The sequence below is a fragment of the Lepidochelys kempii genome, chromosome 7 (genome assembly GCF_965140265.1).
Source record: "Lepidochelys kempii isolate rLepKem1 chromosome 7, rLepKem1.hap2, whole genome shotgun sequence".
Taxonomy (NCBI): Eukaryota; Metazoa; Chordata; order Testudines; family Cheloniidae; genus Lepidochelys; species Lepidochelys kempii.
The window spans coordinates 57,075,759-57,100,120 of NC_133262.1; the positions used below are offsets into that span (position 1 = coordinate 57,075,759).

The 24,362-nt window shown below is 48.2% G+C and overlaps 1 protein-coding gene across 3 annotated transcripts in view; it reads left to right on the plus strand.

The window, feature by feature from the left end:
• Positions 1-7,405: 7,405 nt before the first annotated feature.
• TLL2 (tolloid like 2) overlaps positions 7,406-24,362 on the plus strand; it is a 180,364-nt gene continuing 163,407 nt past the window's right edge. The window contains exon 1 of one of the 3 annotated variants that reach the window (XR_012159929.1): positions 7,406-7,752. Coding sequence is in view for 2 of the 3 variants with exons in the window: in XM_073352984.1 (XP_073209085.1) it covers positions 7,602-7,752 (151 nt within the window). In the remaining variant the exon portion in view is untranslated. The remainder of the gene's footprint in view (positions 7,753-24,362) is intronic. The other 2 variants (XM_073352984.1, XM_073352982.1) reach the window with 2 other exon arrangements.

The window sequence follows — 24,362 nt, forward strand, 5'->3', positions numbered from 1 at the left end:
GTAGAATCTCCATCCTTAGAGGTTTTTAAGACCTGGCTTGACAAAGCCCTGGCTGGGATGATTTAGTTGGGGATTGATCCTGCTTTGAGCAGGGTGTTGGACTAGATGACCTCCTGAGGTCTCTTCCAACCCTAATCTTCTATGATTCCATGACTGTACCTGTTTTCCTCAAAAACAGTATTCTAAATTCCAGAAGATCAGAATCTCTCTACATGAAAAAACGTGAATACAAATCGCTTTGGAAATCTTTGTGGGATAAATAAAGCGGGTAAAGTTTTTCACCCATCAATTTCAGATTAGTATTTGTGAACTAAATAGAAATTCCTTATCCTCAGTGGAATATGTTATACAAGTAAGATCGCAGGACCAAAACCAGACCACTTGGTTCATCCAGGACTGCTTCTTACCACATTTCAACTCCTGTAACTATACTTGAATCTTCCAGGAGATGGTGCCTCAGCCACTTCCATTAGGAGTCCAGTCCACTGTCACTTTCCCAAAGTGCTCTGACAGTGAAAGGCGAGATTTCTTTCCTTGGCCTCTGCTACTGCTTATTTCTACCTTTGCCAAATGTGTGAATATTTTTCCTCCTTCATTTATAAAATTATAAGGGTATGCGTGGACTGTGCGCATGGATGCCCTCTGAACCCCAAGCGCGCTCTCCTACAGATTTTCAATTCCTTAGCTTCCTCATTCTTGTTTTTCTCTTTCCTTCCTTCCTATGGGGAGCAGAATTCCATGGTACTCCAGGTGCACTTGCACTAGATTATGCAGGACATCAATCTTTACCCTGGTTTTGCCATGTGTTGTAGCCTATAGTGATGATGCTTATGTTTATATAGTAATGTTAAAATAAAAGTAGGGCCAAAAATGTATTTCTCAAAAATTGGCTTGACAATAGTCAGTCGAGGCTGGTAAAGTGTAAGTAAAAGTGAAGGGAGACAATTCAGAGGCAAGTTGAAGACGAGTTATGATGTAATGGGCTTTTACAAGATTTTTAGATAAAATGTTAATGTTTTGGATGCTCAATGTTAAAGAGTCAATAAAAATAAAAAAAATAATTATAGTAAAGGTGGATTTAATTTAATTAAGGGACATTAAAATGGATTATTAAAAGGTTAACATCGTCATTTTAGATTAGGCATGCCCATCTATCATCAAGGTACTGTCAGAGAAAGGGTTATACCTATTTTCCTCATTTAAGGACTGATCTCCCCTAAGTGCATCATTTCATCTTACAATTTAGTGTAAATCCAGTGTAATATAGGGAGACCTGTTTGCTTAACTACTTTATATTAAGTTTTTACTTTTATCACTCATTGTGTCATTCACAGCCCTTCACTAAATTAAGTGATCTATAGCTGCCCTGAAGGCAGGAAATGTAAATAATTCAGTTTGTTTTTATTATTTTTAAAATTACTGTCTGGGAACACACAAACCAAAGATTACAATTGGTGTGGAAACCCAGGCCTGGGAAATGCAGGACTGAGTGGATTTGCGAGGTTATTGGGGAACGAGAAAGTCAGGAAAGCTTCAGAGAGCAAAACTTTTCCTTCTCACTTAGGCTATTTACACTGTGCACCTCACAGCTTTATGGACGAAGCGCTGTCCGCACAGTTGCTTTTTGTGGGTCAAACTAATGCTTCCACTAATGCAGCCCACTATGCCGTGAGCAAGATTGTGTGTCTCACCAAATTACATTTATATTTTACATTTCAGGGCCCATTTAGCTTCTTGGATCAAAAAAACACATTCCACAAGCCTTTTTCTGTTGAGGCTTGATGTGTGTGCATATGACTTACACTGATTAGGGGCTCCTGGCTCTAAAGATTGTCATCTTTTTCAGTGAGGCAAAGAAATGTCACTCCTTTAACTTGCAGCCAAGTGATGTTCAAGAATGTTACAGCTTGGGAGAATGCCAAACAGGCATTCATAGAAGGACTGAGCTCCCTTGGTGTTAGAAGTCTAGAAGTTATATCTTCACAAAGAGACTTTGCTGCTATGTCTGTGTAAATTCACTCATCTGGATAACAGTGATCACCTGGCTAGAACAATCATCTGGGCTTGCACAAACTAATCCACAGAACTAGGAAACCACAAACATTCACTGACTTTTTTTATCCAGACCCGAAGCAAGTTCTTCAGTGCTAATGTCTATAAAGGGACCTTTGTATTAGCACAGAGTTCCCAGCCTATGGGCTGCCACCCTGAAGGAGGTCAGCAGAGGATTTCCATGTGGTCACAAGATGGTTCCCACTCCTTGATGGCACACAGCTGAATCCCACTAGTGAACACTCAGGTAACTCTGCTGAACCAAAGTGCTGATTGCAGGAGAGGCTGCATTCCCAGTGTTGGAGATGTTCAAGTATTTACTCCCCTCACAGAAGAACAACACTGCCAGGACCCACCCTGGAGGGAGTGGAACAGCTACCCCTGCAAGCAGCCAGGAGGGGAGAATGTGCCTGGTCTCACGAGTGAAGTGCTAGGGGAGTTGGCACATCCTTTGATTTACCACTAGAACCAGTGATAACTTGGCATGTGGTGCCATAGGAAGTGGTAGATTAACCTCCAGAGGAAGGAATAAGGTTGAGAACTCCTTGTATTAGCAGATGTGTTAAAAACAAGGAGCCAGGGTTCCTTAAGGATGATACCCTCTATCAAAGATATTCTTCCAAGGGTCAGGAATAAACTCTTAAAATGGATTCTGATTAAAGCAATTACTGTTCATCCGCTTTCCCGTTCCCCTTGAAATGCCACCTTCTGGAAGGTGTGGAAATATGCAGCTAGAGTTTATTGTAGGAAATGGAAGAAAATACTGCACCTGCAATGCTGCAACTGGGACACCAAAGAGCAGCAGTTAAACCTTTCTGCTCACAGCAGAAGCCAAGATACTGTCAGCCATATATTTCCAGTTCCATGGTGTAATCTGTTGCATTATGCATTTCCAATGTATACATCATTGCAGTATCTGAGCCATGCACGAGTATTATGTCCAAAAAGGACATGCACAAACACTTCCCTGGGCACACTGCATTCTTCAATGGGAATTCTATTTGTTAGTCTGGCAAGGTCTACTTGGTAGACCATCTTACTACTTGATGGAGCCTGCCCAAATGGTAGCCAGGCTTGTTCTTTTGTGGTTTGGTAAGGAATTCCACAGTCCAGGGCCTTCCACTGGATCTTCCTAGTCCCTGAGTTTCACAAGATGCTTGATTGGAGAGTCCCTGTTGAGTGCAGCTGTTTGGTAGATTGTGAAGAGAGGCAATCTCAAAGCTAGCTATGGCTAGGCCCTAAACCACTGAAGCCTTTAAAGATCAGAACCAGGTTGAGAGTCAGATGTGAAGCCAGTATGGGCGGGGAGCGTGCTTGTGCTTTATGTGCTCTCACCTGTCTTTTATTTAGGAGATGGTACTGTGTGCAGAGGGGAAGGAGGTCAGCTTATGGTAAACCTCAGCTAAAGTCAGTAGCAGTAATTTAGCTTCATGACTAAGGCCTGGTCTACGCTACAGTTAGATCAAAGCAAGGCAGCTTACATCAACCTAACTATGTAACTGCCTACACTACAGTAGTGCTCCTGCTGGTAAGTTGCCCACTACATTGACTTAATAACTCCACCTCTGCGGGGGGTAGAGCTTAGGGCATTGATCACAGTGGTGTCGATTTAGCCACATGGTGTAGACAAGGCCATAGTCTTCATACTGGAGCTTTAGTCCATCTTTTAGCTACCCTGGGCCTAGCCATTGACATGCCTTCAGAATAAGGACTGAGACCTTGAACTTGATGCGATATTCTATGGGAAGTGAGTGTAGAGAGCGAAGGCCAGGTGTGATGTGCAGTAACTCATATTGTTGAGCTGTGCTGCAGTGTTCTGTACCAGTCAGTTTCTTAAGGGTTCTTTTCTTCATACCCAGGTGTATCACATTGCTATAGTCCAGAGGAGAGGTAGTGAAGCAGTGTATAACTGATGCTAGGTTGCTGTTTGCTGTCCAGGATGGGATGAAGTCATCTAGGTGGCTACAAGATGGTAGAGTGTGCCACTCCTGGAAACTGCTATTTCAGAGCTTAGTTAGCATCAGTGAAGAATTCAGGAGCACTCTGAAGCTATGGAATGGATTGACAGATCATGGGTGTTTGTCTTCAACTGAAAAAACCTTGCATCATGGCTGCACATTCTTTAAAATACTATCCTGTACCTACCAGCATAACCTGTCTTTTTCCAGGTCAGCATCAGCCAATTCCTGTTCTCTGTGAGCTGATCTTCAAGCTCTGGACCAGATTGGTGGTGCTGGCATCTTTATAAAGGGTGATAGCTACCACTTTAGTCCATGCTGACTGACCATATCACCTAGGCTGCATGCAGATATTGAATAAGACTAAGGAGAGAATGGATCCTTGTGAGTTGGCCACCAGACCCCTCATGCTTGGAAAGGTGGCTGTTCTTATGTTACATCCCTCCAGCAAGGATTTAAAATAAACAGAAGGGCAGCAACTTCCGTATGGTCACAAACCAGGAAACAAACTCAGTGCTGCAGTGCAGGACGGTGCATTATTGTAGGCACTATTACTTTTAAAAATGTTTTATGGTGTCTCAGGCCAGGTCTACGCTAAAAAGTTTTGTTGGTATCACTATGGCAGCCAGTCTGGTGTAAAAACACTCACTGACGTAGCTATGTTGGCAAAACCCTGGTGTAGGCGCATCTGTGCAGACAGTGCTTCTGTCGATGTAGTTAATGTCGCTTAGGAAGATGGTGTTACTACGCTGTCTGAAAAACTCCTGTTTGTGCACACTTCATCTACACTAGGTGCCTGCATTTCTAGTGTAGACAAGACCCAATGCACAAACTCTGTTCCCTGTAGCCCTTCACAACTGTGATTAGATTCAGCACTGTGGCGCATATCACTTTTTGCTCATGTCCCACCTACAGCCAGCCTTCCTGTTTTTCCAGGCTCAGCTCTATTTAAACCATTTCAGTACACAAGTTTCTGTAAAATAGCCTACCTGTTGTAGTTTAAAATGGCCAAACTGCAGTAACCTTGTTTGAGTTGATGGAGGAGAGAGAGGGGATGGACTTTTTTGATGTTTCATTCTTTTGCTAATGGTTTTACAAGTTCAGTTCTCTTTCCAAAGGAAGGAAAGCTATGGGTTTTAGAATTGTAATGTAAAATAATGCTTAACTGGATCCCTGCACTTTACTAACAGCTGTATCAAACAATGTATTCCTATTCCTGTCAGAAGGTAATGAGTATATACTATCTGAGGGGTAGCTGTGTTAGTCTGGATCGGTAAAAGTGGCAGAGTGTCCTGTGGCACCTTATAGACTAACAGATGTATTGAGGCATAAGCTTTCGTGGGTGAATACCCACTTCGTCTGATGCATGTATTGGAAATTTCCAGAGGCAGGTCTAAATATGCAAGCAAGAATCAGGCTAGGGATAACGAGGTTAGTTATACTAGATATTTGCAAAAATGCTCTACAGCTAGTGCTTAGCTGTAGTTCTCAAAACCAGATTCTGCTGTTCACTTAAACTGCTTCCGGGTTGCTGCAGAAAGTCAGTGCCTCTTCTACAGTTAAAGGTACCAGGCACAAAGGATGGGACTTGACTGCAAGAGGCAAGTCCAGCTGTGGGCAAAGGCACATAGTGCTAATACTGACGCCAGAGGAGAGCCTAGATGGATTAGGAAGGGAGGGGCTCTTTGTGCATATGGCTGGCTGCAGAGGTGACTAGTCCATCTGTAGGATGGCTGCTTGGCTGACCAGAGGCTGGCGAAGATCCTGTGGGAGTCCTTGCTGGCCCTCAGGGCTAGGAGGCTCATAGGCTGGCTCACTGCACTGGATCACAAGCCCACTTCCATAAGCCGCGTCTGAGTGCTGGCTACTTGTTCTCAGTTGTCTTTCTGAGGCTGGTTTGAATAGTTTTAAAGGGGTACTGGGGTAACTACTGAACCTGTTCTGGGCAAAGCTTGAGAGTCCTGGGCTGGAGCAACTGATGGGCTGCTGGGTGAGACTCCAGTGGCTGGTGCAGAGAAGTAGGCACTGGGAAGACTGGAGTGTTGTCCTTTGCTTGCTGTGTGACCAAGGACATAACACTTAATCTCAGTTTCCCTCTCTGTAAGTGGTAGGGGACAAGGAGGTGAGGTAATGTCTTTTATTGGACCAACTTCTGTTGGTGAGACAGAAGCTTTTGAGCTCACACAGAGCTCTTCAGGTCTGGGGAAGGTACTCAGAGTGTCACAGCTAAACACAAGGTGGCAATGATTGCTTAGAAGTAGTAGTAAACACATCATTCAATGGACCATTGGAGGTGAAATGGACCATTAAGATTGCTCCAGTCATAGTGAGTTGGGGGCAGAGGTTGTTAGTGAGTTACCGATTGTTGTAATAAGCCATACATCGAGTGTGTCTGTTCAGTCCATGATTTTTAGTATGTAGCAAGGTTATGAACTGAAGCTCTCAAGCTTGTCTTTTGAAAGTATTGTGCAGGTTCCCATTGAGGATGAGGACTGAGAGGTCAGATATATAGTGATCCCTTCTTTGTGAGAAGGGCTCACCCACAGGTGATGTGGTGTTTGTCTTTTATCATTTTCCTGTGTGAGTTCATTGGAGTGTAGTGACTGTCTGGTTTCACCCAGCTTAGCAGCTGTTGGGGCATCTAGCGCACTGGATGAGGCAGACCACATCTTGTGATAAGCATGTGAAGGACCCAGGGATCTTGAGGGTGTGTTGTAGGGGGTGGTTTTGTGTGAGTGTGGGGGGGGAGGGTGTGTCCTGATCTGCAGGGAGTTTGCTTCTGATGATGAGCTTGGAAAGGCGGGGGGTGGGAGAGGTTGTTTGAAGGCCAGAAGAGGGGGTTCAAGAAAAATGTTTGTGGGGGGGGGACCCTATGAAGTATGGCTTGTAGTTTGATACTGTATGAGTTCCAGTGTGGGCTGGTAGGTGACAGCTAGGAGTGTGTGCTCAGAGGCACAGGGAGGCATTTCTGTAGGGAAGCAGCTTCTCTCGGGGTAGACGGTCGGTAGGGCTGGGAGAACAGGGTAGCGGCTGCTGCAGCGCTGCGGGCTAGGTCTGCTCCGGGCGATGGGGAAGCCAGGGATCTCCCCCAGCGCTGCGGGCAGGTCTGGGCTCCCGGTCTGGCCCCGGGGGGCAGGCGCGCAGGTGGGGCTGGGGGAGCCCAGGTGCGCTCGTGGGCCCGGCTCTTTGCCCCTTTCTGCTTCGCACCAGCAGCAGCTCGGAGGAGGCGAAGGAGCCTTGAGCCCGCAGCGCCCCCCCCCAACTCTGCCCCGCCGCCCCCCCCCCCCCCCCCAACTCTGCCCCGCCGCCCCCCCCCCCCCCCCCCCCCCCAGGGCTCGCAGGGCTTCCCCTGGAAGGAGGAGCCGGGGCGCGGGTGCTTGCGGATTGGCTTCCCCCTGCCCTGAGTGACGGGGGCCGAGCCCAGCCAGGCCGCGGCGGGGGCGGGAGCCCGGCACGGCTCCTGCCCTGCCCCAGCTGCAAGCGCAGCAGCATCGCCCCCGGCTGAGGCAGCGGGCGCGGGGAGCTCCGTGCAGTGCCCGGCGGCCGCTGCAGCCGCCCCAAGCTCTCCCCGGGCTCCGCTCTGCAGCCGCCATGGGCCGGGCTGCCCCTCTCGGGACCCTGCTGCTGCTGCTGCTGCTACTTCTGCGGGTGCCGGCTGCCCGCGGCGCGCCCGCCTCCTGGGGGCTGGCGGAGGAGGAGAGCCTGGAGCAGCAGCCGGGGTACCGCGACCCCTGCAAAGCTGGTAGGTGAGAGAGCCGGGGGCTCCCGGGCCAAGTTTGCCGGCACCTGGCCCCTGGCTGGGCAGATCCGCCTGCCCGCCCCGCTCGCAAGAACTTCCCTGCCCAGCGCTTCCTGGCCCGGGCTGGAGCTAGCAGCTGCCCCGGGGGGCTTGTCCCGTTCCAGGTGCGGCAAACAGCTGCACCGCGCCGGAGGCTGCGAAGGAGCCAAACTCCGGCTGCGCTCCCCGAGCAGAACGCGTTAGTGTCGCCGGGGGTTGAGAAGCGTGTCGAGGCTCTGGGCAGTGCATCGCCCCAGCCTGAGCTGGGGAAGTGACAGCAGGGACTGGGACCGCCCCAGGCAGGGAATAAAGCGGGGATCTTGCTTCCTGATTGAAGCAGCATCTCCCGGCTCCGAGATTACCCCGCTTTGGATGAAAAGTTCCTCGTTTCTCTTGTAGCTGAGTGTCCGGGGGGGAGGGGTGGGGGAATAGAAGCAACCAGCCAGGAATGAAGCTTACTGCAGGTCTCAAATCCAAGACAGCCCATGTTCGCCTCCCCCCATCCTGGGCTGCAAACTCCTTCTTCCCCCCGTTAATTAGAGGAGATGGGGTGAGTCCAGTAAGCCAGCAAGTGATGGAGCGGGACAGCTCTCGCTCCATCTTGGGGCATTTTGAACATCTGGGGCTTTGCTTTCTGTAGGCTGCTCACTTGGGTTTGCATCTACAAGTATTCTGGGAGCACTGAAGCATCCGGATGCTGCTGGGGAGTTGTACAGCCCTTATGTTCTCTATCTGATGTGCATTTGTTACATCCACTGATTGCAAAAACTCTGCTGATGGATTTTATGAGTAACTCGCCCGCCTCATTTGTAATTGTGATCAAAATAGGAAATTCAGGTTGATGGGTTGGGGCTGATTCCTTTCAAAGGATATGTTTTTTGCCAAGTGTGGTATTCTCTTCTGGTCACTAGGCCATGCAGTTAGAGATTTGATCTGACTGAAGTGCCTTAGCGATGGAATTTAAATTAATTATGGGCTTTCTTGAGTCTGAAATTCCACTCTGGAATCCAATGGTAATGAAGAAATGTTTTCTGAGCTTGCTTCTGTCCGTTTCTAACAACAGAACGTGTGTATAAATACCAAAATATACTCGCCTGGCCTTATTGTACACCTCCCGCAGAGACAAGGAGCAATGTCAAGGCAATGCCAAAATCATTTCTGGGCATGCTGGCCCGGCTGCACCGTGTAAACTTCAGAATTGGGGTACGGAAGTCGTCGTGTCTCTGCTTTCTGATATGCTTCAGTGTTTTGTGAGCCTGGATTCCCGTCAGGATGCTGACCCTGAACCTTGTTTGAAAGCACTATCTTTCCTATCAGCCCTCGACTAGCAGGTGTCTGACACTTTTGAAGTGGGTGCCCTCTCTTGACTGCTGGAACAGGGCAGGGGTTTTCTCTCCTCTTGCCCCCTCCACCCCACACTCCATGCACTAGTCTTTGGGGTGGGGCAGTTCACTATCTGCTCCACAGGCTCCAGGCTTCTATGGGAAGGGCAGGTTGGGGTAGGTCTTGTCACACCTCTCCAGTAGCCGTGGTCTGTGGGCGATCTTTTCCCCAGGTGTGATGCCTCTCTGCTCAGAGCTTCCCCCAGCAGCAGCAGAGTGAAACCAATATAATTCTTGTTAGTTTCACTGCTTCCTTCCCTGCACCTGCTGCCTATGCCCAGGGCTGTGCTGCTGCTGCTGCAGGCTCCAGTGTGGTTCTTTTTTAGTTTTACTGAGGAGTATTGTCAAGACTTGTCCACGTGTCCATTTCTCCAGCTGTAAATTGGTGGCAGTACTTATCTACCGGACTCGTAACTGTCTGTAAAGTGATTTGAGAGAGTGCAAAATATTTTGTAAAGGTTAACAATTGAGGGTCCTCTCTGGAAACAGGGGTTTCAAACCATGGGAGTCCCCTCACCTTCAGCAGGAGGTGCAGGTGCTCAGCATTTCAGAAAATTGGGCCACTTTCAGGTGGTGCCGAAATGTAGATGCCCAGACTTGAGACTGTTGGTGTTGAGTGGTCTTTTCCCTTAGGTCTGTGCCCATGCAAGATAGAAATACCGTGAATGGGGCTTACCCACCTTTTTTTAAGTGCTCTGGCACCTGTAGATGAGTGCTATAGTAGAAATGCTATTTAATTAGACCAGTCAAGGTTGTGGGCTTATACCCAGCTGAATGCCATGTATGCGTCTCTGTAGACAAATACATTGGGGGAGGGGGCAGCTCTGATGGTAGGAGAGAAGCTATTAGGGAAAGGGTGGGAATTCCTTCCCCAAACTTAATGTTGCAAGGATCAAAGCATCTGGTTGCCTGAAATGCCAAGATATAACCACTGTTATTGCTACTATAAGCACTTGCATTCTGAACTATTACAGTTAATATTTCAGCACTTATCTATAGCACAGGAGAACAGAGTAATGTCTTAACAAGAAAGAGAATCCACTGGCTGTCTTGAACAATCACCTTGCTTCGTTAGAATTGTCAGTGTAATTTGCAAAATTGGCTGTGCTTAACAGTTCTCATCAAGATCTACACGGGGTCACTAAGGTTTCTAAAGAGAATGTAGCAAATGTTCCCTGCTAGAACTCTGTGCAGGTATGGATGGGAAAGGTATAACCTTGAGATCTGCCTAAACCAATGGTGTTTGTCCTAACTGACTTGGTTAAACTGCCCAAGCCTGGGCACTGATCATAGTGAGGTTATCCATTTAAACAGTTTTGGGAGAAATTGTGGATATTTTGCAGACAGAATAGACACCCAATTCTGAAATGCTTGGCCTTAAACCATAAGGACTTGTCTGCACACAAACTGGAACCAAAATAACAAAGTAGACTGTAATTCACCTCTAGTTATTCTGGCACAAGTCTGTGTGCAGTTATTTTTGATTGTGTCCCCTCTTTTGATTTCAACTTGTCACTAAAAAAAAAAAAATCTATGTATGTGGTGGAGACTCAGGTGTTTACAGGATCGATATCCTTCTAACTGCACAGTACCTGATGTGGTAAGCATGTATCTTTCCTTCCAGCAGGGGGCCTGGGAGACTGTTCCTACCAACAGAGACTGCAGGTGGGGAGAAGCATTGACTCATCTAGCCCCAGTGTGTTACCTTTGAATCTGGATCCTTGTCATTCAGGGCCATGTAGCAGATGCATCATGCCCCTCTGCCCATACAGATCTATCTCATGTCCTGCTTTCTACCGCTCCTTTAACTGGTGGCAGGTACAGTGATGTTTCTCACACAATTTTTTGCTGCCGGCCCCCAGGGGACAGCTTATCTCGCTGGCTGGTGGCAGATGCACTTTGCCCCACAGGCGTACCGGGTTCATGTCATTCCCTGCCTTGGAACTGGAGGCTGGTGTAAGCGTCAACAGACTGTCAGCTGAATGAGGAGTGCTGTATCTTTGTCCCAGTGCCTCGTCCATGGTGAATGAGAGGAAATTGCGCCTGCCTGATGATGTGTGATCCAACACGGTCTTCAGAAGACGAGTTGCCTGTGCGTACTCCGAGCTTTTATCCTTGTGTAGCCAGTGTATGGGAGGGGATGTGCTGTATGCATGTGCAGACTGACGCTGAAAGGGATGGGCTAAAGGGCATAAATATGAGTCCTGCAAGTAGTAATTGATTTCCTTTCTTTGGGCTCTGTCCTCAGAGGGAATTGAAGCGCTTGCTTTCCCTCTGTTAGTAATAGCAACGTGGCGGTGTGTCATGTTGTTACAGCGTGGACTTGGGCGCCAGAACTCCTGGGTCTGATGCTGAGTGACCTTGAGCCGGTCCCTTAGCCTCTCTGCCCCTCATCTCCCTGGTCCGTAAAATAGGAATGCTACGGTGCCGGGAAGATGTCACTGGAAACCTTGGGGAGGGCAGGGTTTTTGGTGTGGAGGGGGTGGGAGTTGGAGGAGAGAGAGTTGGGACAGCAGTTGCACAGGTGGGGCTAAGGGGATAGCTGGCGTAAGTGGGGTGGTGTAGGCCCAGGATCCAGCGAGGGAGGAGGAGAGCAGTGCAGTCCAGGAAATCCTGAGCCTTCTGGAATCTTGGAGCGGGCGCATACATGTCTGCAAGGCCCTGTTCTCCATGGAGCAATGAGACTAAACTCTGTGTAAAGGTGAGCCTGCCTTCTCCCTCCCTCCTGCCCTCCACCCCCAAACACAGGGCGCCGCGGCTCATAGTAGAAAATATTCATTGATGTAACAGTTGGGCCTGGCTCTTGCATTGTTGAAATGGCCCAGTTCCAAACCCTTCCCTGCACCCCCCACCCCCACTATGTGCCAGAGCAGTCTGGAGCTCGTCGCTTGCTTCAGCACTCATCCCTCCCCAGGTCTCAGCTGCTGAACTCCCCTCCAGGCAGCCCAGCTTGCCAGCCTGTGCTAATGGCTCCCGCTGGGCGCAAGCTACACTCCAGCTCTTGCTCGCAGCTGCCTGGAGCAGTGCAGAGAGCTAGCGCTGGGACCCACCGACCCTCCCCGCCCTTTGTGGGGGGAAGATGGAGAGTGCAAGGCCGCGGCAGACAAGTCCCAGCAGGGCAAGGAGACAAGACGATAGCCAGTGCCACAGGAAAAGGCTGCGTTCTGACACGTTTGGGGGAAATGTCTGCTTCCGAGGCCACAGAATCAGTCCATAGGGCCTGAACTGAGGCGAGGGGGAGAGTTCACACCTCTGTTTGTTTCAGGCTCCTTGGAGACTCAGGCAGGCATCGCTGCAACGGTTCCTCTCGGCTCACATTCTCAAGGTTGTTCCTGCGGCCAGGCAGCCTAGAAACCTTCTCGTGGGGGGGAAGGTAGCCAGCTTGTTGCCTGGCACGGAATAGTGGGTGCCCAAGGATGCCCAGGGAGTCATGAGCTGAGTGGGACCCAAGCAGGATTGTTCCCTCCAGTCTCTTCTGCAGCACTTTGTTCTGTCCCGTTTTCAATGCCCCAAGTAATGGGGCAAAACCCCTTCCCCTTAGAGATGGTGCCACATCTTGACTGATTTCACCTTGAGGGAAACGTCCCAATGTTTGGCGTGAGTTTCCCTTCATTTGATTCTGTTGCCTGGCTCCTGGCTCTGCCTCCATGGAGGAGTTGTGCTGTTTGTTCCAGAGGAAATGGGTTTTGATTGGACCAAGCTGCTGCCCTTTGACAGTCATGTGCAGAATAGCGCCCACACCACAGTGACTTGCTAACGCCCTGGAAGTGGTGATGACATGAAATAAAGGGGTGGGATGTCTGGATAACTCGAAATCACAGCCCAGGGCCTAAGTGCAGCAAACTTAGCCCCTTGTGGATGGAGCACAGGAGGTCTGGCACCCTGGCAAGGAATGTACAACACGGTCAGAAGCTAGCCTGTGTCACAGCCCCACACAGCCTGTTCCACTCACTGCAGTCTTCACAGTGGGATTTAGACCTGTGGGATTGGGAAGCACCTCGTTTAATTTGTGGAAATTAGAAGATTTGCAGAAACATTGTGTGGGTTCTAAATTCCTTCACCCAGGCCGGTTTGACTGAAGGATTTGACACAGTAACAACCCTGTGAAATTAGCAATCAGCCAAAACTGGAATTACAGTTACCAGGCTGCACACCTATGAGATTTATACACTCAACTAGATCTCAAGAAGTTTATAACCTCCACAGAGACCTCAATGAGCTTGCAAAGGGTTTAAGTATTCATGGTAATAACTCCAAAATTAACCACCCAGCCTCTTTTAATAAGCCTTATGCCCTAAATCATTCCTCTCCTGCCCACACACCAAGTCCTGAAGTCCAGATACAGTCCAGTGAACTAAGTCTTCTATAGGACAAATGAATCAACCACGCTACCGGTAGGTGCTCTTAGACTGAGTCGGTTTTGACATGCTGTTCCCAGAGAAGTTAGAAGACTTTTCAAAAAGTGAAAAACCCCACGCACATATCTCTAGAGCCCTTTGCTCAATTGATCTTGAGCTTTCCCACAAAAGTTCTCCATGCCACAAGATCCCAAATGCTAAATTTCAAGCAAGAAGTAGGTGGTTTAGGATTATTTTTTTAAACCATAGACATTAGATGGGGAATGTCCAATAGAGCTTACAGAGAAAACTGCCTTAAAACCCTTTCCACGACTGCAGCTCCACTGCATTGCATCTCCAACTGCAAACAGTGAGATGGCTACTGTGCGTGTGTACACTGTCTCCAGCAGCCTTTACCCACCTGTCCTCATTCACCGTGACTGTCTCTCAGCTGCAGGTCAGTGAAGCAATGTGAATAGTCAGTTCATTCCCAGACCACCCTGGGGAGACAGCCAACCAGGCCCTCCTGCAACCTGCCAGGGGAAACAGCAGGTAAGGGGTTAGTCTGTTGCATTTAACAACTCGAGAGCTTCCAGTCCCAACACTGGCTTTTTCCGTCTCGCAGCAACATCTGCATCAGTGCTAGGCTCTGCAGCCTGCATGCATCTCAGGGTCTCCCCTTGCAATAGAGGTATGCTTCACTGACAGGGACAAGGTCGGGGGGGGGAGGAGGTGGCAGGTGGAGACAAAGCAAGGCTGTTCTATTGGTGAAGGCAAGAGGACTGAGAGTCCCGAGACCTGGCTTCTACTCCCAGCTCATTGGCTGACCTCTCATTTTCCACCTCTGCCCTATTTGCGAAGCAGCAATGATGCTAACCTGCCTCATGTGTCCAGGTCAGATGTCTCAAAGCTATCTGGAGCTCTCCGCTTCTGCATGATGCACTCTGTGGCCACCATGGCATCCTTAGCTGGTGAGCATCTGACACACACTGGGCCATGCGCCCCCCGAGAGGCTAATCTGGAGCTGAGGGTACTCTGCACCACACAGGGTAATGCCCAGAGTCATCAGTCCACAGGTTGAAATTCAACTGTTAAGACTGCAGTGAGTGGAACATAATTATTTGGCTATTTTAGACTTCACTTCCTGTCCTAACCTATTGTGTGGTGCTGCTGTACACTGTTAAATAGCTGCCACATTGTACCCCCAGAAGTGGCTGCCTTTCAATGATGGCTGAAATGATCTATGTAAGTTCTGGGAGCCTAGGAACTGCAGCATGAATTTTTTTTTTAAAAGGTGAGTTAATTAACCACACTGAGGGCTTTTCTCTTGATTGGCTCCCGACTACATCATAAGTGAAATAGGAGCTATAGGAAATTCATTAGAAGAAAATCTAAGTGCAACAAGAATAAAATTGCGTCAAGGGTCCAGGAAGCAGGAAAGAAATTAAATTAGGTCACACCAGCCTTTTAGCTATGTGTTTAAGAATGGGCAAGGGTTAATCTCACTATACACAGGGTTCCTACAGGCATCGCAAGCACGAGTACTCAGATGTAATGCTTAAATTAGAATGCAGGCTTAATCTGCGTGGACTGGCCGTGGGGGGTGTGTGTGTGTGTCTAGATCTAAAAGTATCTCCCTCTATTGCCGGGGCGAAGGGACCCAGGTTGTTAGCTTGCAGGCGGTAGCAGACTCAGAAATGTCTCTACCTGGCCTAACCACTAGAGGGGGACAAAGAGCCATCCAAGTCTGCATTTGGGTTTATGAATTGAGCACCCCGCTGTGGGCTTGAATGTCTAAATGTGGGATCAGCACAGCTCATTGGTGGTGTCAGTGTTGCAAATTCACAAGTCAGCCCCTCCCTTGCAGACTATCTCCCCCTCCCCCCGCCCCGGAGTGGTTTAAAAATTGATTCATTTTTGTCAAGGATTACCTATTGTACCTTGGGGCTTCTGTGCTGTTAGGGAGCCCTGAGGTCAGGTTTCAACCTTTTCTCTAACCATGAAGTCTGGAAGCGTGTTTTTTTTTTTAATGGAAGCAGAGATTCTCCTGGGATTGCTTGACTCCAGCAGCTGAGGAAAAACTGCAAATACCGCCAGAGTTGACAGTGCCGACAATTGTCCCACAGCCTGTGTGTAAATCTTTCTTTCTGACCTCCTCTCTCTCCCTTTCTCTCTCCGTGGCAGGTCTCCTCTGTCTCCCCCAGGCCTATAATCCATGTCCTTGATTCTTCCTGCCCTTTGGCCACGTCCCCTCTGTCACACCTGTCCATCTGTTCCTCTCTCCCCACTGCTAAACCCTTCTCCGTGGTAGTCTCTTGCTTTAGCCCCTGTAACTTTCTCCCTGCACTGGTCTGTCCAGAATATCGCCATATCGCTGGCAATGTGATCTTTCTCTGTTACTGTTTAGCTACATTCTCTCCCAGCAGCTCTCTGCCTACCACCCCATCACAACCCGGTTCATCTTCAGTTGGCACATCCTGTCTGTCCACCTCAATGCTCATTTTCATCTCCCTCCACCCCCGTGACTGCCCCTAGGTCTCTGGCCTACCTACTGCTCCTATCTTCTCTGCTTTGTGCCTTCTACCCTGCTGCTCCCTAAGCCTGGAACACACTCCCAATTTGTGTTTGTAAAGTGCCCTTCCCCCACCCCCTTTCCAGCTGGCCCTGGTCTTCCCCCTTGCCCCATCATTAATGCCTATGTTCTCGCTTACCCAAACTGTAGACTTACTTCATGCCATGGCTTCATTTTCTGTGTCTCATTTAGCTCTTTGGAGCAGGGTACCTGCTGTAATGAATGTGCTCCTTTACTAATCTCCCTTTTCCTCTCCTCGACCCAGCTGGAGAAGATCTGGCCACCTGAGAAGCAGGGACCCAGATGAGTACCTAGTCAGAAGAGGGCGCCGTGATTCATTATTCCATTCTCCACTGGAGAGTCTGTTAGATTTCTTCCTCAGGGTGCTGTATGATTCCTTATGCGGAGTCGTCCTGCACAGCTTAGTACAGGGTTTCCCCGCAGGTAAGTAGGTTCCTATATCCTTTCCCTGTGGGGACACCAAATATTCTTGCTTCCCTGGATCCTGAGGGTTGCAGGGGTCAGTCTGCAGCCAAGCTGCCTTCGGCTAGTGCTGAAATCTGCCCTCTCTGCCCCGTGATACTGATGAGCCATTGGCTTGATCCTGTTGACCAGGTTTTTTGGCTTTTGTCATCTTTTCTATCTGAGCCTCTGACTGAGTTAAGGTTACAGAAATGTTTAGCTTCCCTGGCAGAAGAGAGGATACCTTGTTCAGCATTTTAATCCACTCCAGCGTTTGCAAGGCTGAAAGATCCCCTGCAGGGAGCGGCTGACTGGGAGGTTGATTGGTTATTGATTTAGAAATCCTGATGACTTGTTGTTTTTCACTTGGGCATGTTTACTATAGGCAAGCTCGGCACTCCTAGAGTTGTTTAATGGTCTAAAAGCAGCCTCTTCCTGTTTAACCGATATAAATGGCCTTTTATTACCGAGGTCTGCAGCAGCTTCCCGAATGTGCAGCGGCTCAACATCACATTAAGACTTTGCCCCAGAAGTCGTTTTGAATCCTCATAAACTTTGGCCCCTAGGAAAATGAAAATGGTCAAAGTTACTGAATTCAGAATATATGACAACGTGGGAAATGAACTGTTTGGAGAGAAAACTCTCTGGAAGAAACGTGAGAGCTAGGAGAAGGACTGCTGAATGTTTTATTTTATCCTATTTCAGTCAAAATCTGCATCAGAATAAGATGTACCGGTGACCCACCAGCTCAGATTTCTCAGCAGCCAATATGATTTTTTTTTTTTAATGCAGTACTGGGAAGAATTCAGAATTACCTTTACAGAATTCACACATCTTAGTGTGACCATTACATGTCTTCCTCGGTTCTCCCCCAGGCCTGGATTTTTCTGCCCTGTTCTGTCTTTTCTCAGTCTCCACCCCCAGATTTTCCATGCTAGTCCCAGTCTTCCTCCTTCCTTTTGCCCCTGCTAGCTTTCAGTCTCCCTACAGAGCCAGCCTTCTTCCCTCTCGGCTCTGTGTCCCAATCTACTACCCTCCACCACCCCTCCCCATAGGTCCAGTTCTTGTCCCTTCTGCATGAGTCAGCCAGCTTCCTTCTCTCAGCCTGGGTGCCAGCAGGGGAGGCCCTGAGGGTAGTGGCAAGTCTCCTGTCTCTTGGTTCTGGTGACTAGCAGCCCACAGCAGTTAGGAGTAACAATTGCAGGGGAAGTCCTGCTCAGCCCCAGGCTCCTGGAGCATGTTCGGGGCAGATAGAATCTTTGGATAAATAACCCTAACAAGCCTCTACTGAGCATGTGCAAACACAGGCTCTGATTTCCCTGGGGGTGCTGACTCCACCCCTTCCCCCAAGACCCCACCCCTGCTCCGCCTCTTTCTTCCCTGTTCAGCCTAGCACCCACTGGTGGGCCCCACCAATCAGCTCCTCCAACTCCCCCGCAGTGCACCCCGACCTCATTCCACCCCCTCCCCTCCAGTGCTGAACAGCTGATCCGTGGCGGGCGGGAGGCACTGGGAGGGAGGAGAAGGAGCTGATCGGTGGGGCCCACTGGGGGAAAGTGGGAGGAGCTGATTGGTGGGGGCCCCCCGGTGGGTGCTAAGCATCCACTTTTTTTTTTCTGTGGGTGCTCCATGGAGTTGGGGCCTATGCGTGCAAACTAATTTTTTGAAGATTTGTAATTTGGGCAAATTTTCAGAGGGGTGGCAAAAGGCACATTCTTGGCACCAGGGTGATTTCCCCCCCCAACAAATTCCAAGCCCTTGCTCCAAACCATGGGGGCACTGATTTCTCACCCAAATGTCTGTAAGAATTTTTTAAAATGTGGGCCACGTGTTTTTCTTGAAGCTCAATCTCAGAAACAGCGAAGTGTTTTATCTTAAATGTTCAAAAACCCCAAACTGAAAACAGCCTGAGTCAGACACCCAGAGTGGAAAATTTCAGCCCAAATGGTTAAAGTTTGGCAAAGTTAAAAGCAACTAAAACTATTGGGAGTACATAGTAGATTCTCTGTAACTTGAAAGTCTTTAAGTCATGATTTGAGGACTTTAGTAACTCAGCCAGAGGTTAGGGGTCCATGACAGGAGTGGGTGGGTGAGGTTCTGTGGCCTGCGATGTGCAGGAGGTCAGACTAGATGATCACGATAGTCCCTTCTGGCCTTAAAATTTTGAGTCTATGATCCACCTGTCCGGTGCGCTATTATTGTATTGATTGCTAGATGCAATTGTAAAGCAGGTTTCAGAGTAACAGCCGTGTTAGTCTGTATTCGCAAAAAGAAAAGGAGTACTTGTGGCACCTTAGAGACTAACCAATTTATTTGAGCATGAGCTTTCGTGAGCTACAGCTCACTTCATCGATGAAGTGAGCTGTAGCTCACGAAAGCTCATGCTCAAATAAATTGGTTAGTCTCTAAGGTGCCACAAGTACTCCTTTTCTAATTGTAAAGCAGTGCTCCTCATTCTCACTGAGGGATGTAACTAGGGCGGATGCAAGCATGCCCACCAGGCCACGGTGTGGTGGTGCTCAAGTAAAGGTGGTGCTAAGGGTAAATAAATTCTTAAGCTTGGATAGGCTGATGTTTCTCAGAGATCTGAAAAACCCACACCGCTAAGCGACAGAGCTATGCCAACCTAGGCCCCGGCATAGACACAGCAAGGTCGTTGGAAGCCTCATTAACCTAGTTTCTGTCGCTCGGGGAGATGGTTCATACAGTGACAGAAATACCCTTCCCATCACTGTAGTCTGTGTCTATACTATGTGGTTATGCCAGTATAGTTACGGCACCGTAGCTATGCCACTGTCGTCCCCGGGGAGTTGACGTGGCCTTAACTAGAGCTGGTTGAAACATTTTGGAACAGTTGCTGTCAGAAGATGTGGTTTGGTTGAAATGTTTTGCGGGAGCGTCTCTGTTTCGACAATTCGACAGAAGTGTCAAAACAAATCATTTTGTCATGTTTCATTTTGATAATGTCGGTGTTTTCGTTTGACTCGGAGGATAATATTTTAATAGGTTTATATGTTTGTACCTTGTCAAAATGCTTCAAAGTTTCTGAATCAAAATATGTTGGAATTCCCATTCTGCGAAAAACTTGACCATTTCAACTTTTCATTCCAAATTTCCACCTGTCAACCTTTCCCGCTGGGTAGACGTTCTGTTTTCCAGTCAGTTGTAATTCTTCCCTTGGTTTTTGTGTCTTACAGGCAGCAGTTCAACCCCCAAATTTAGAGGGTTTTTTTAAACAGATGCTTTTTATTTAAATGTTATCTTGGTGCTTGTAACCCCAAAACCACAGCTTTCTGCTAGTGCAGGGAAATCAGACTCTGACATGGCTTGTTTGAGAAAAGTGAAACTGACCAGTTTCATTGGGCTTGTCTTCGCTGCATTGTTAGCTTGAGGTATACCTCAGGTTTTGCTGCTCACTCGGTTCCTGCCCACACATGCAAATCTCTAGCTCAAGTTAAGTGGTGCTTTAAACTTGAGCCAGATGGCCTGTCTGGGAGGTGTTGCTGCTGACACTCCAGCTAAGTTAATGCAGTGTGGGTGCAACAACTTGATTTCCAGCTCAGCTGCTAATCCAATCGCTGCTCATCCAATTGCTCTGTGTGGCCGCTCTCATGTGAGCGGGCAAGAACTCGAACGTACGAACTTGAGCTAAATAGTGCAGTGAAGACAATCCCATTGTCCAAGCAGAGTGAAATCTGCAAAGGAAGCAAACATACATCAGTGGTGAAAAGTACATTGGATTTTAAAAATTCATTTAGCTTTTAATATTGAAGTAGTTTTTGTGGTGCAGATGAGTAAATTTTTGCTTTTAACAGGGCTTCCTTATTTATTGAAAAAAGAAAAATACAATGTGTAGTTTCAATACAAAAGCAAAATGCCAAGATCACTCTTTTAATAAGTGGGTCATATTTTTATATCTGTAGCCAGGTCCACTAGGAAGAAAATAGTTTTTAACAAGAAATGTTTAGTTTCATAAATGAATGCTAAGCACTATTTTCTTATAGGTCGTGACTGACCATCACTGATCAGTTCTAATGACAGCGCTGCAATAATCTTTCCGTAAGTGCAGAGCTCGTCTCCAGGGACAGGGACTGCCTTTGAGCTGTCGGTACAGTGTCTAGCACTGAGCAGCCTGTGATGCGGCTCTTAGGCGCTACCATGATACAAACAGTGTCGATGATTGTGATTTTTCTGCCCTCGGCTCTATCCAGTCTAGGAGAGCAGAGGCAAATCTCTGGTGAGCTCCCCCCTGGGGTGGTCTGTGTAACTGAAGGTAGGCCTTTTTATTGCTGTATTGTTCGTGTTAGGAGGAGATTTTGTTCCGTGACACTTGGACCTGCAGTTGACCATTCAGACAGGGCACGCATGGTATTGGTTAGCTGTGAGAAGCCAATGCCTGTAATGTCTAACCTTTGATGTGATTGGAAAGCATGCACTCTTCGGATAGTATTTCCCACCCACGCCACCACTGCGACCTGCTGCCTGCGGTTCATTTTTCTGGGCATCTAAATATGACTTAGGAAAGATTCAGTAGCCTAGTAAGTAACCTCTTTTAATAGGGGGAAGTGAATTCCCATCATGCTTGGTTAGATACGATTGATTTTGATTTTGCAGCCTTGTGCACTATAGTCCCTTCCTTGCTGTATTTAAGTGACGAGACATTGCAGTATTTGCTAGGGGTATTGCTGGCTCCTGGTGACTAAGCATCAGAATTTCCTAAAGTCCTGTCTGTCCTGTTCTAACACTGGGACCAGTGCACACAGATTTTTCCATTCTGTACGGTGACATGATTATAGCAGTGTCCGGGTAGCACCCTCTTCAGTTGATGCTGCAAAACGTTTGCTGTGTTTACACTCTTTGCTCTTCCGAAAAGCATTCATCTCCATGGCGGACTTTTTCCCCCACCTGGTCAGCAGGACTCTGCTTGCATTCTCTGGCCCCACTGCACAAGCTATCCTGTATTAGTTCCCCACGTCCAACCCCCAGCCACGCCCATGCCTCCTTCACTCAGCCCCATGCCGCAGTTTTGGGTTTTTTCTCCCATTTATTACTAAAATGAAATGGGGGATGATCTACCTTCAACTTCCAGCCTTTGCCTGCCAGGTTGAAGAGTCCGCTGGTTGTCAAATGTCTGTTCCTCAGGTAGATAGCTATAGACTGGGAAATTAACCAGAATTACTATTGTGCCTTCAATTCACAACCTACCTTCCTAAGAGTAGATCAGCACTAGAACAGGTGATCAAGGGAGGTTGTGGAATCCCCATCAGTGGAGGTTTTTTAAGAAGGTTGGACAAACACCTGCACGGATGGTCTAGGTTTACTTGCTACTGCCTCAGCATGGGGGATGGACTAGGTGATCTTTGAAGGTCCCTTTCAGCCCTATGTTTCTATGGTTGTGGGGTGGTCATAGAGCATGATAGGGTTAGGAGCTTTCCTGGGCTGTAGGCAGGAGCCAGGGAGGGAGAGCAGGCAGGTTACTGAGGCCAGAAGGCAGCAAAGGAGAATAGAAATAGCTGGTTGGTCTGGGCTGTCCTGTTGATTTCTCCTTGCATAGATGTGTTCTGATGACTAAGGGTGACAGTGGCCTGTCCCTGAGATGTTGTCGGAGCTTGGGGACTATGATTTGGTTTACACAAGAGGGACTCACTTGTGAGAGACTCTTGGGCCAAATTTCCCAAAGGGATCATGGGAAAATGTCTACTTTGCACCAAGTTAGTAATTAACCTGACCGCACGCGGAAAACATAACTGTCCCCTGCAGTGCTATTGCACCGGATTTGAGAGCAAATTCAGCCCTTAGTGTGTGTACAAGGGGTTTTGGTCCTGCTGGAAGTGCACGTTTCCACCGTGAGGACCTGTGTGTCCTAGAGGGCAACTCAGGGAGACATCTCAGTCTGCACTCCAGAAACTGCAGCTTGGTTCAGCCAGGATGCTCCAGCTGAGCTCATGTATTGGGGGTCAGGAGCAGGGGCAGAGCTTTCTCACTCCATGGGTTTTGTTTTAGAAAGAGCTTCTGCCAGCAGCGTGGCTAAGCTGGCATCGGACCATTGCTAGGGGCTGTTGTGAGCTTCCCTTCTTCCTAAGGAACATGTAGGGACAAGCTTTGCTTGGAGACAGAGCTGTCCAGAAGGGCAGAATAGGGAGCTGTGCTCTCCTGTCCCAGCCAAATGGCTGTCTGAGCGCCCAGATGCAGTGGTGATGGGCAGTTCAGGAGTGCAGGCAGTAATCAGAAAGCCAAAGGAATAAGTTGTTATAATGGAGGGCTGGAGCTTATAGCTGGGGGCGAGAAGGGAGTTTTGAAGGGTGATTTGAATGAGGAAAGGGCCTATTCTTTTGCACAGAGCAATCAGGGAAGCTGTTCCAGGCAAATCTCAGTGCTTGTTGCCTTCTGAGTGCTTTATTGACCTTGACTCCTGTTATCATGGTGGGTCAAGGTGAGGAAATGCTATCCTGCACAGCCTGACTTATGTGTATCGGTCTCTTTGTATAGTCTAGGCCTTATTTATTCAGCGCTTGTGATCCAAGCCTTGAGGGTTCAAAGGTGATGAGCCAGGCCCATGGAAACAGTGTGTCTCAAATCACAAAATTTAAAAAACAAGTGTGTTGATTTTTTTTTTATTTGCATTTCCGAATCTCTAGGATTCATGTTTTTCAGCTTTTTCTTCCCCCAGCTGTGAGGACAACAATATACTGCTAAAGAAAACGAAAGCAGAAATTCTCATGTAATCACCTGACTCTGGGAGCTGGGGGCTACAGAACAATGTCAAACATGGCAAGACTCTTGATCCCCTGGGGGCATTGGGCGGTGCTGAGGAAGCATGTCCTAAGACCCCATTGAAGCCAGGGCTGGCTGCAGGGTTTCAGCACCTCTTAACATATGTGACTTCTGCAAGGATGGTGGTGAACACTACAGTTAGAACTCAGGGGAAATCCTGCCTACCAGACCTGTGCTCAGACCACTGCCTAATCATGCCTCTGCCTAATCAATGCACAAGTGGTGCAGGCTGGGTGGTAGGCCGAGGGGTTATGCTTAGCTGTTTCTGACCTTCACTTTGCAGAGGCTTGTGAGGGGGATGCCCCATTCTCTGCTCTGTAGTGCTGTTATATAATGCAGGTGGCTGCTTCTCGCTTAAAGCCTCTTCTGCTCCCTGTCCAGTGAATGAGTGAAAAGCTGGAATCTACCTGGTTTCTGAGGCGGTGCAGGAGAGGGGTGGCTAAGTTGTGGAACCAGTGCGCTCTCCCAGGCTGCTCTGGGCAGTTGTGATGCAGACATGTGGGAAGGTCTGTGTACCCCAAAGCCCTTATTACTGTTTTTTAAAAACCTGCAAGCAGACCTTTGTTACTCTTCCATGACGTGCTCCTTGCTTTGTCTCCGCTCCAGCCCCCTTCCTGGGTTTGCTAACATGCACGAATGCAGAGGCCTCAAATTTAGGTTCATGGTTCCAAAGTTCATGGTCCTGAGAATAAACAAAAAACTATTGTGGTGGCAGAGAGCTGGGTACCCCATTAACCCAGAATCATGAATATTTATAGTGCTGGATTACAAAGGAACATAGAGACTATATTGTATTTCCTAGAACTTTCTTTCCATGGAGTCCTTTCTTGGCAGGCCACTTTAATGTAAGCTTTGCTTATTTAGTCGCACACTTTAAGCCGATTAACTTTTTACTAATAAAATGTGTGTTGACTCCCTTTGTCTGAGCTCCTGTTTGTTTGTACCTACACTTCTGTGACAAAGCCTCACGGAGAACTTGGCTAAATCCCCCTGCTGGAGGCTTTAAATGACCTCAATGGGTTGGTGTGTGATTTCTGTCTCACTGTT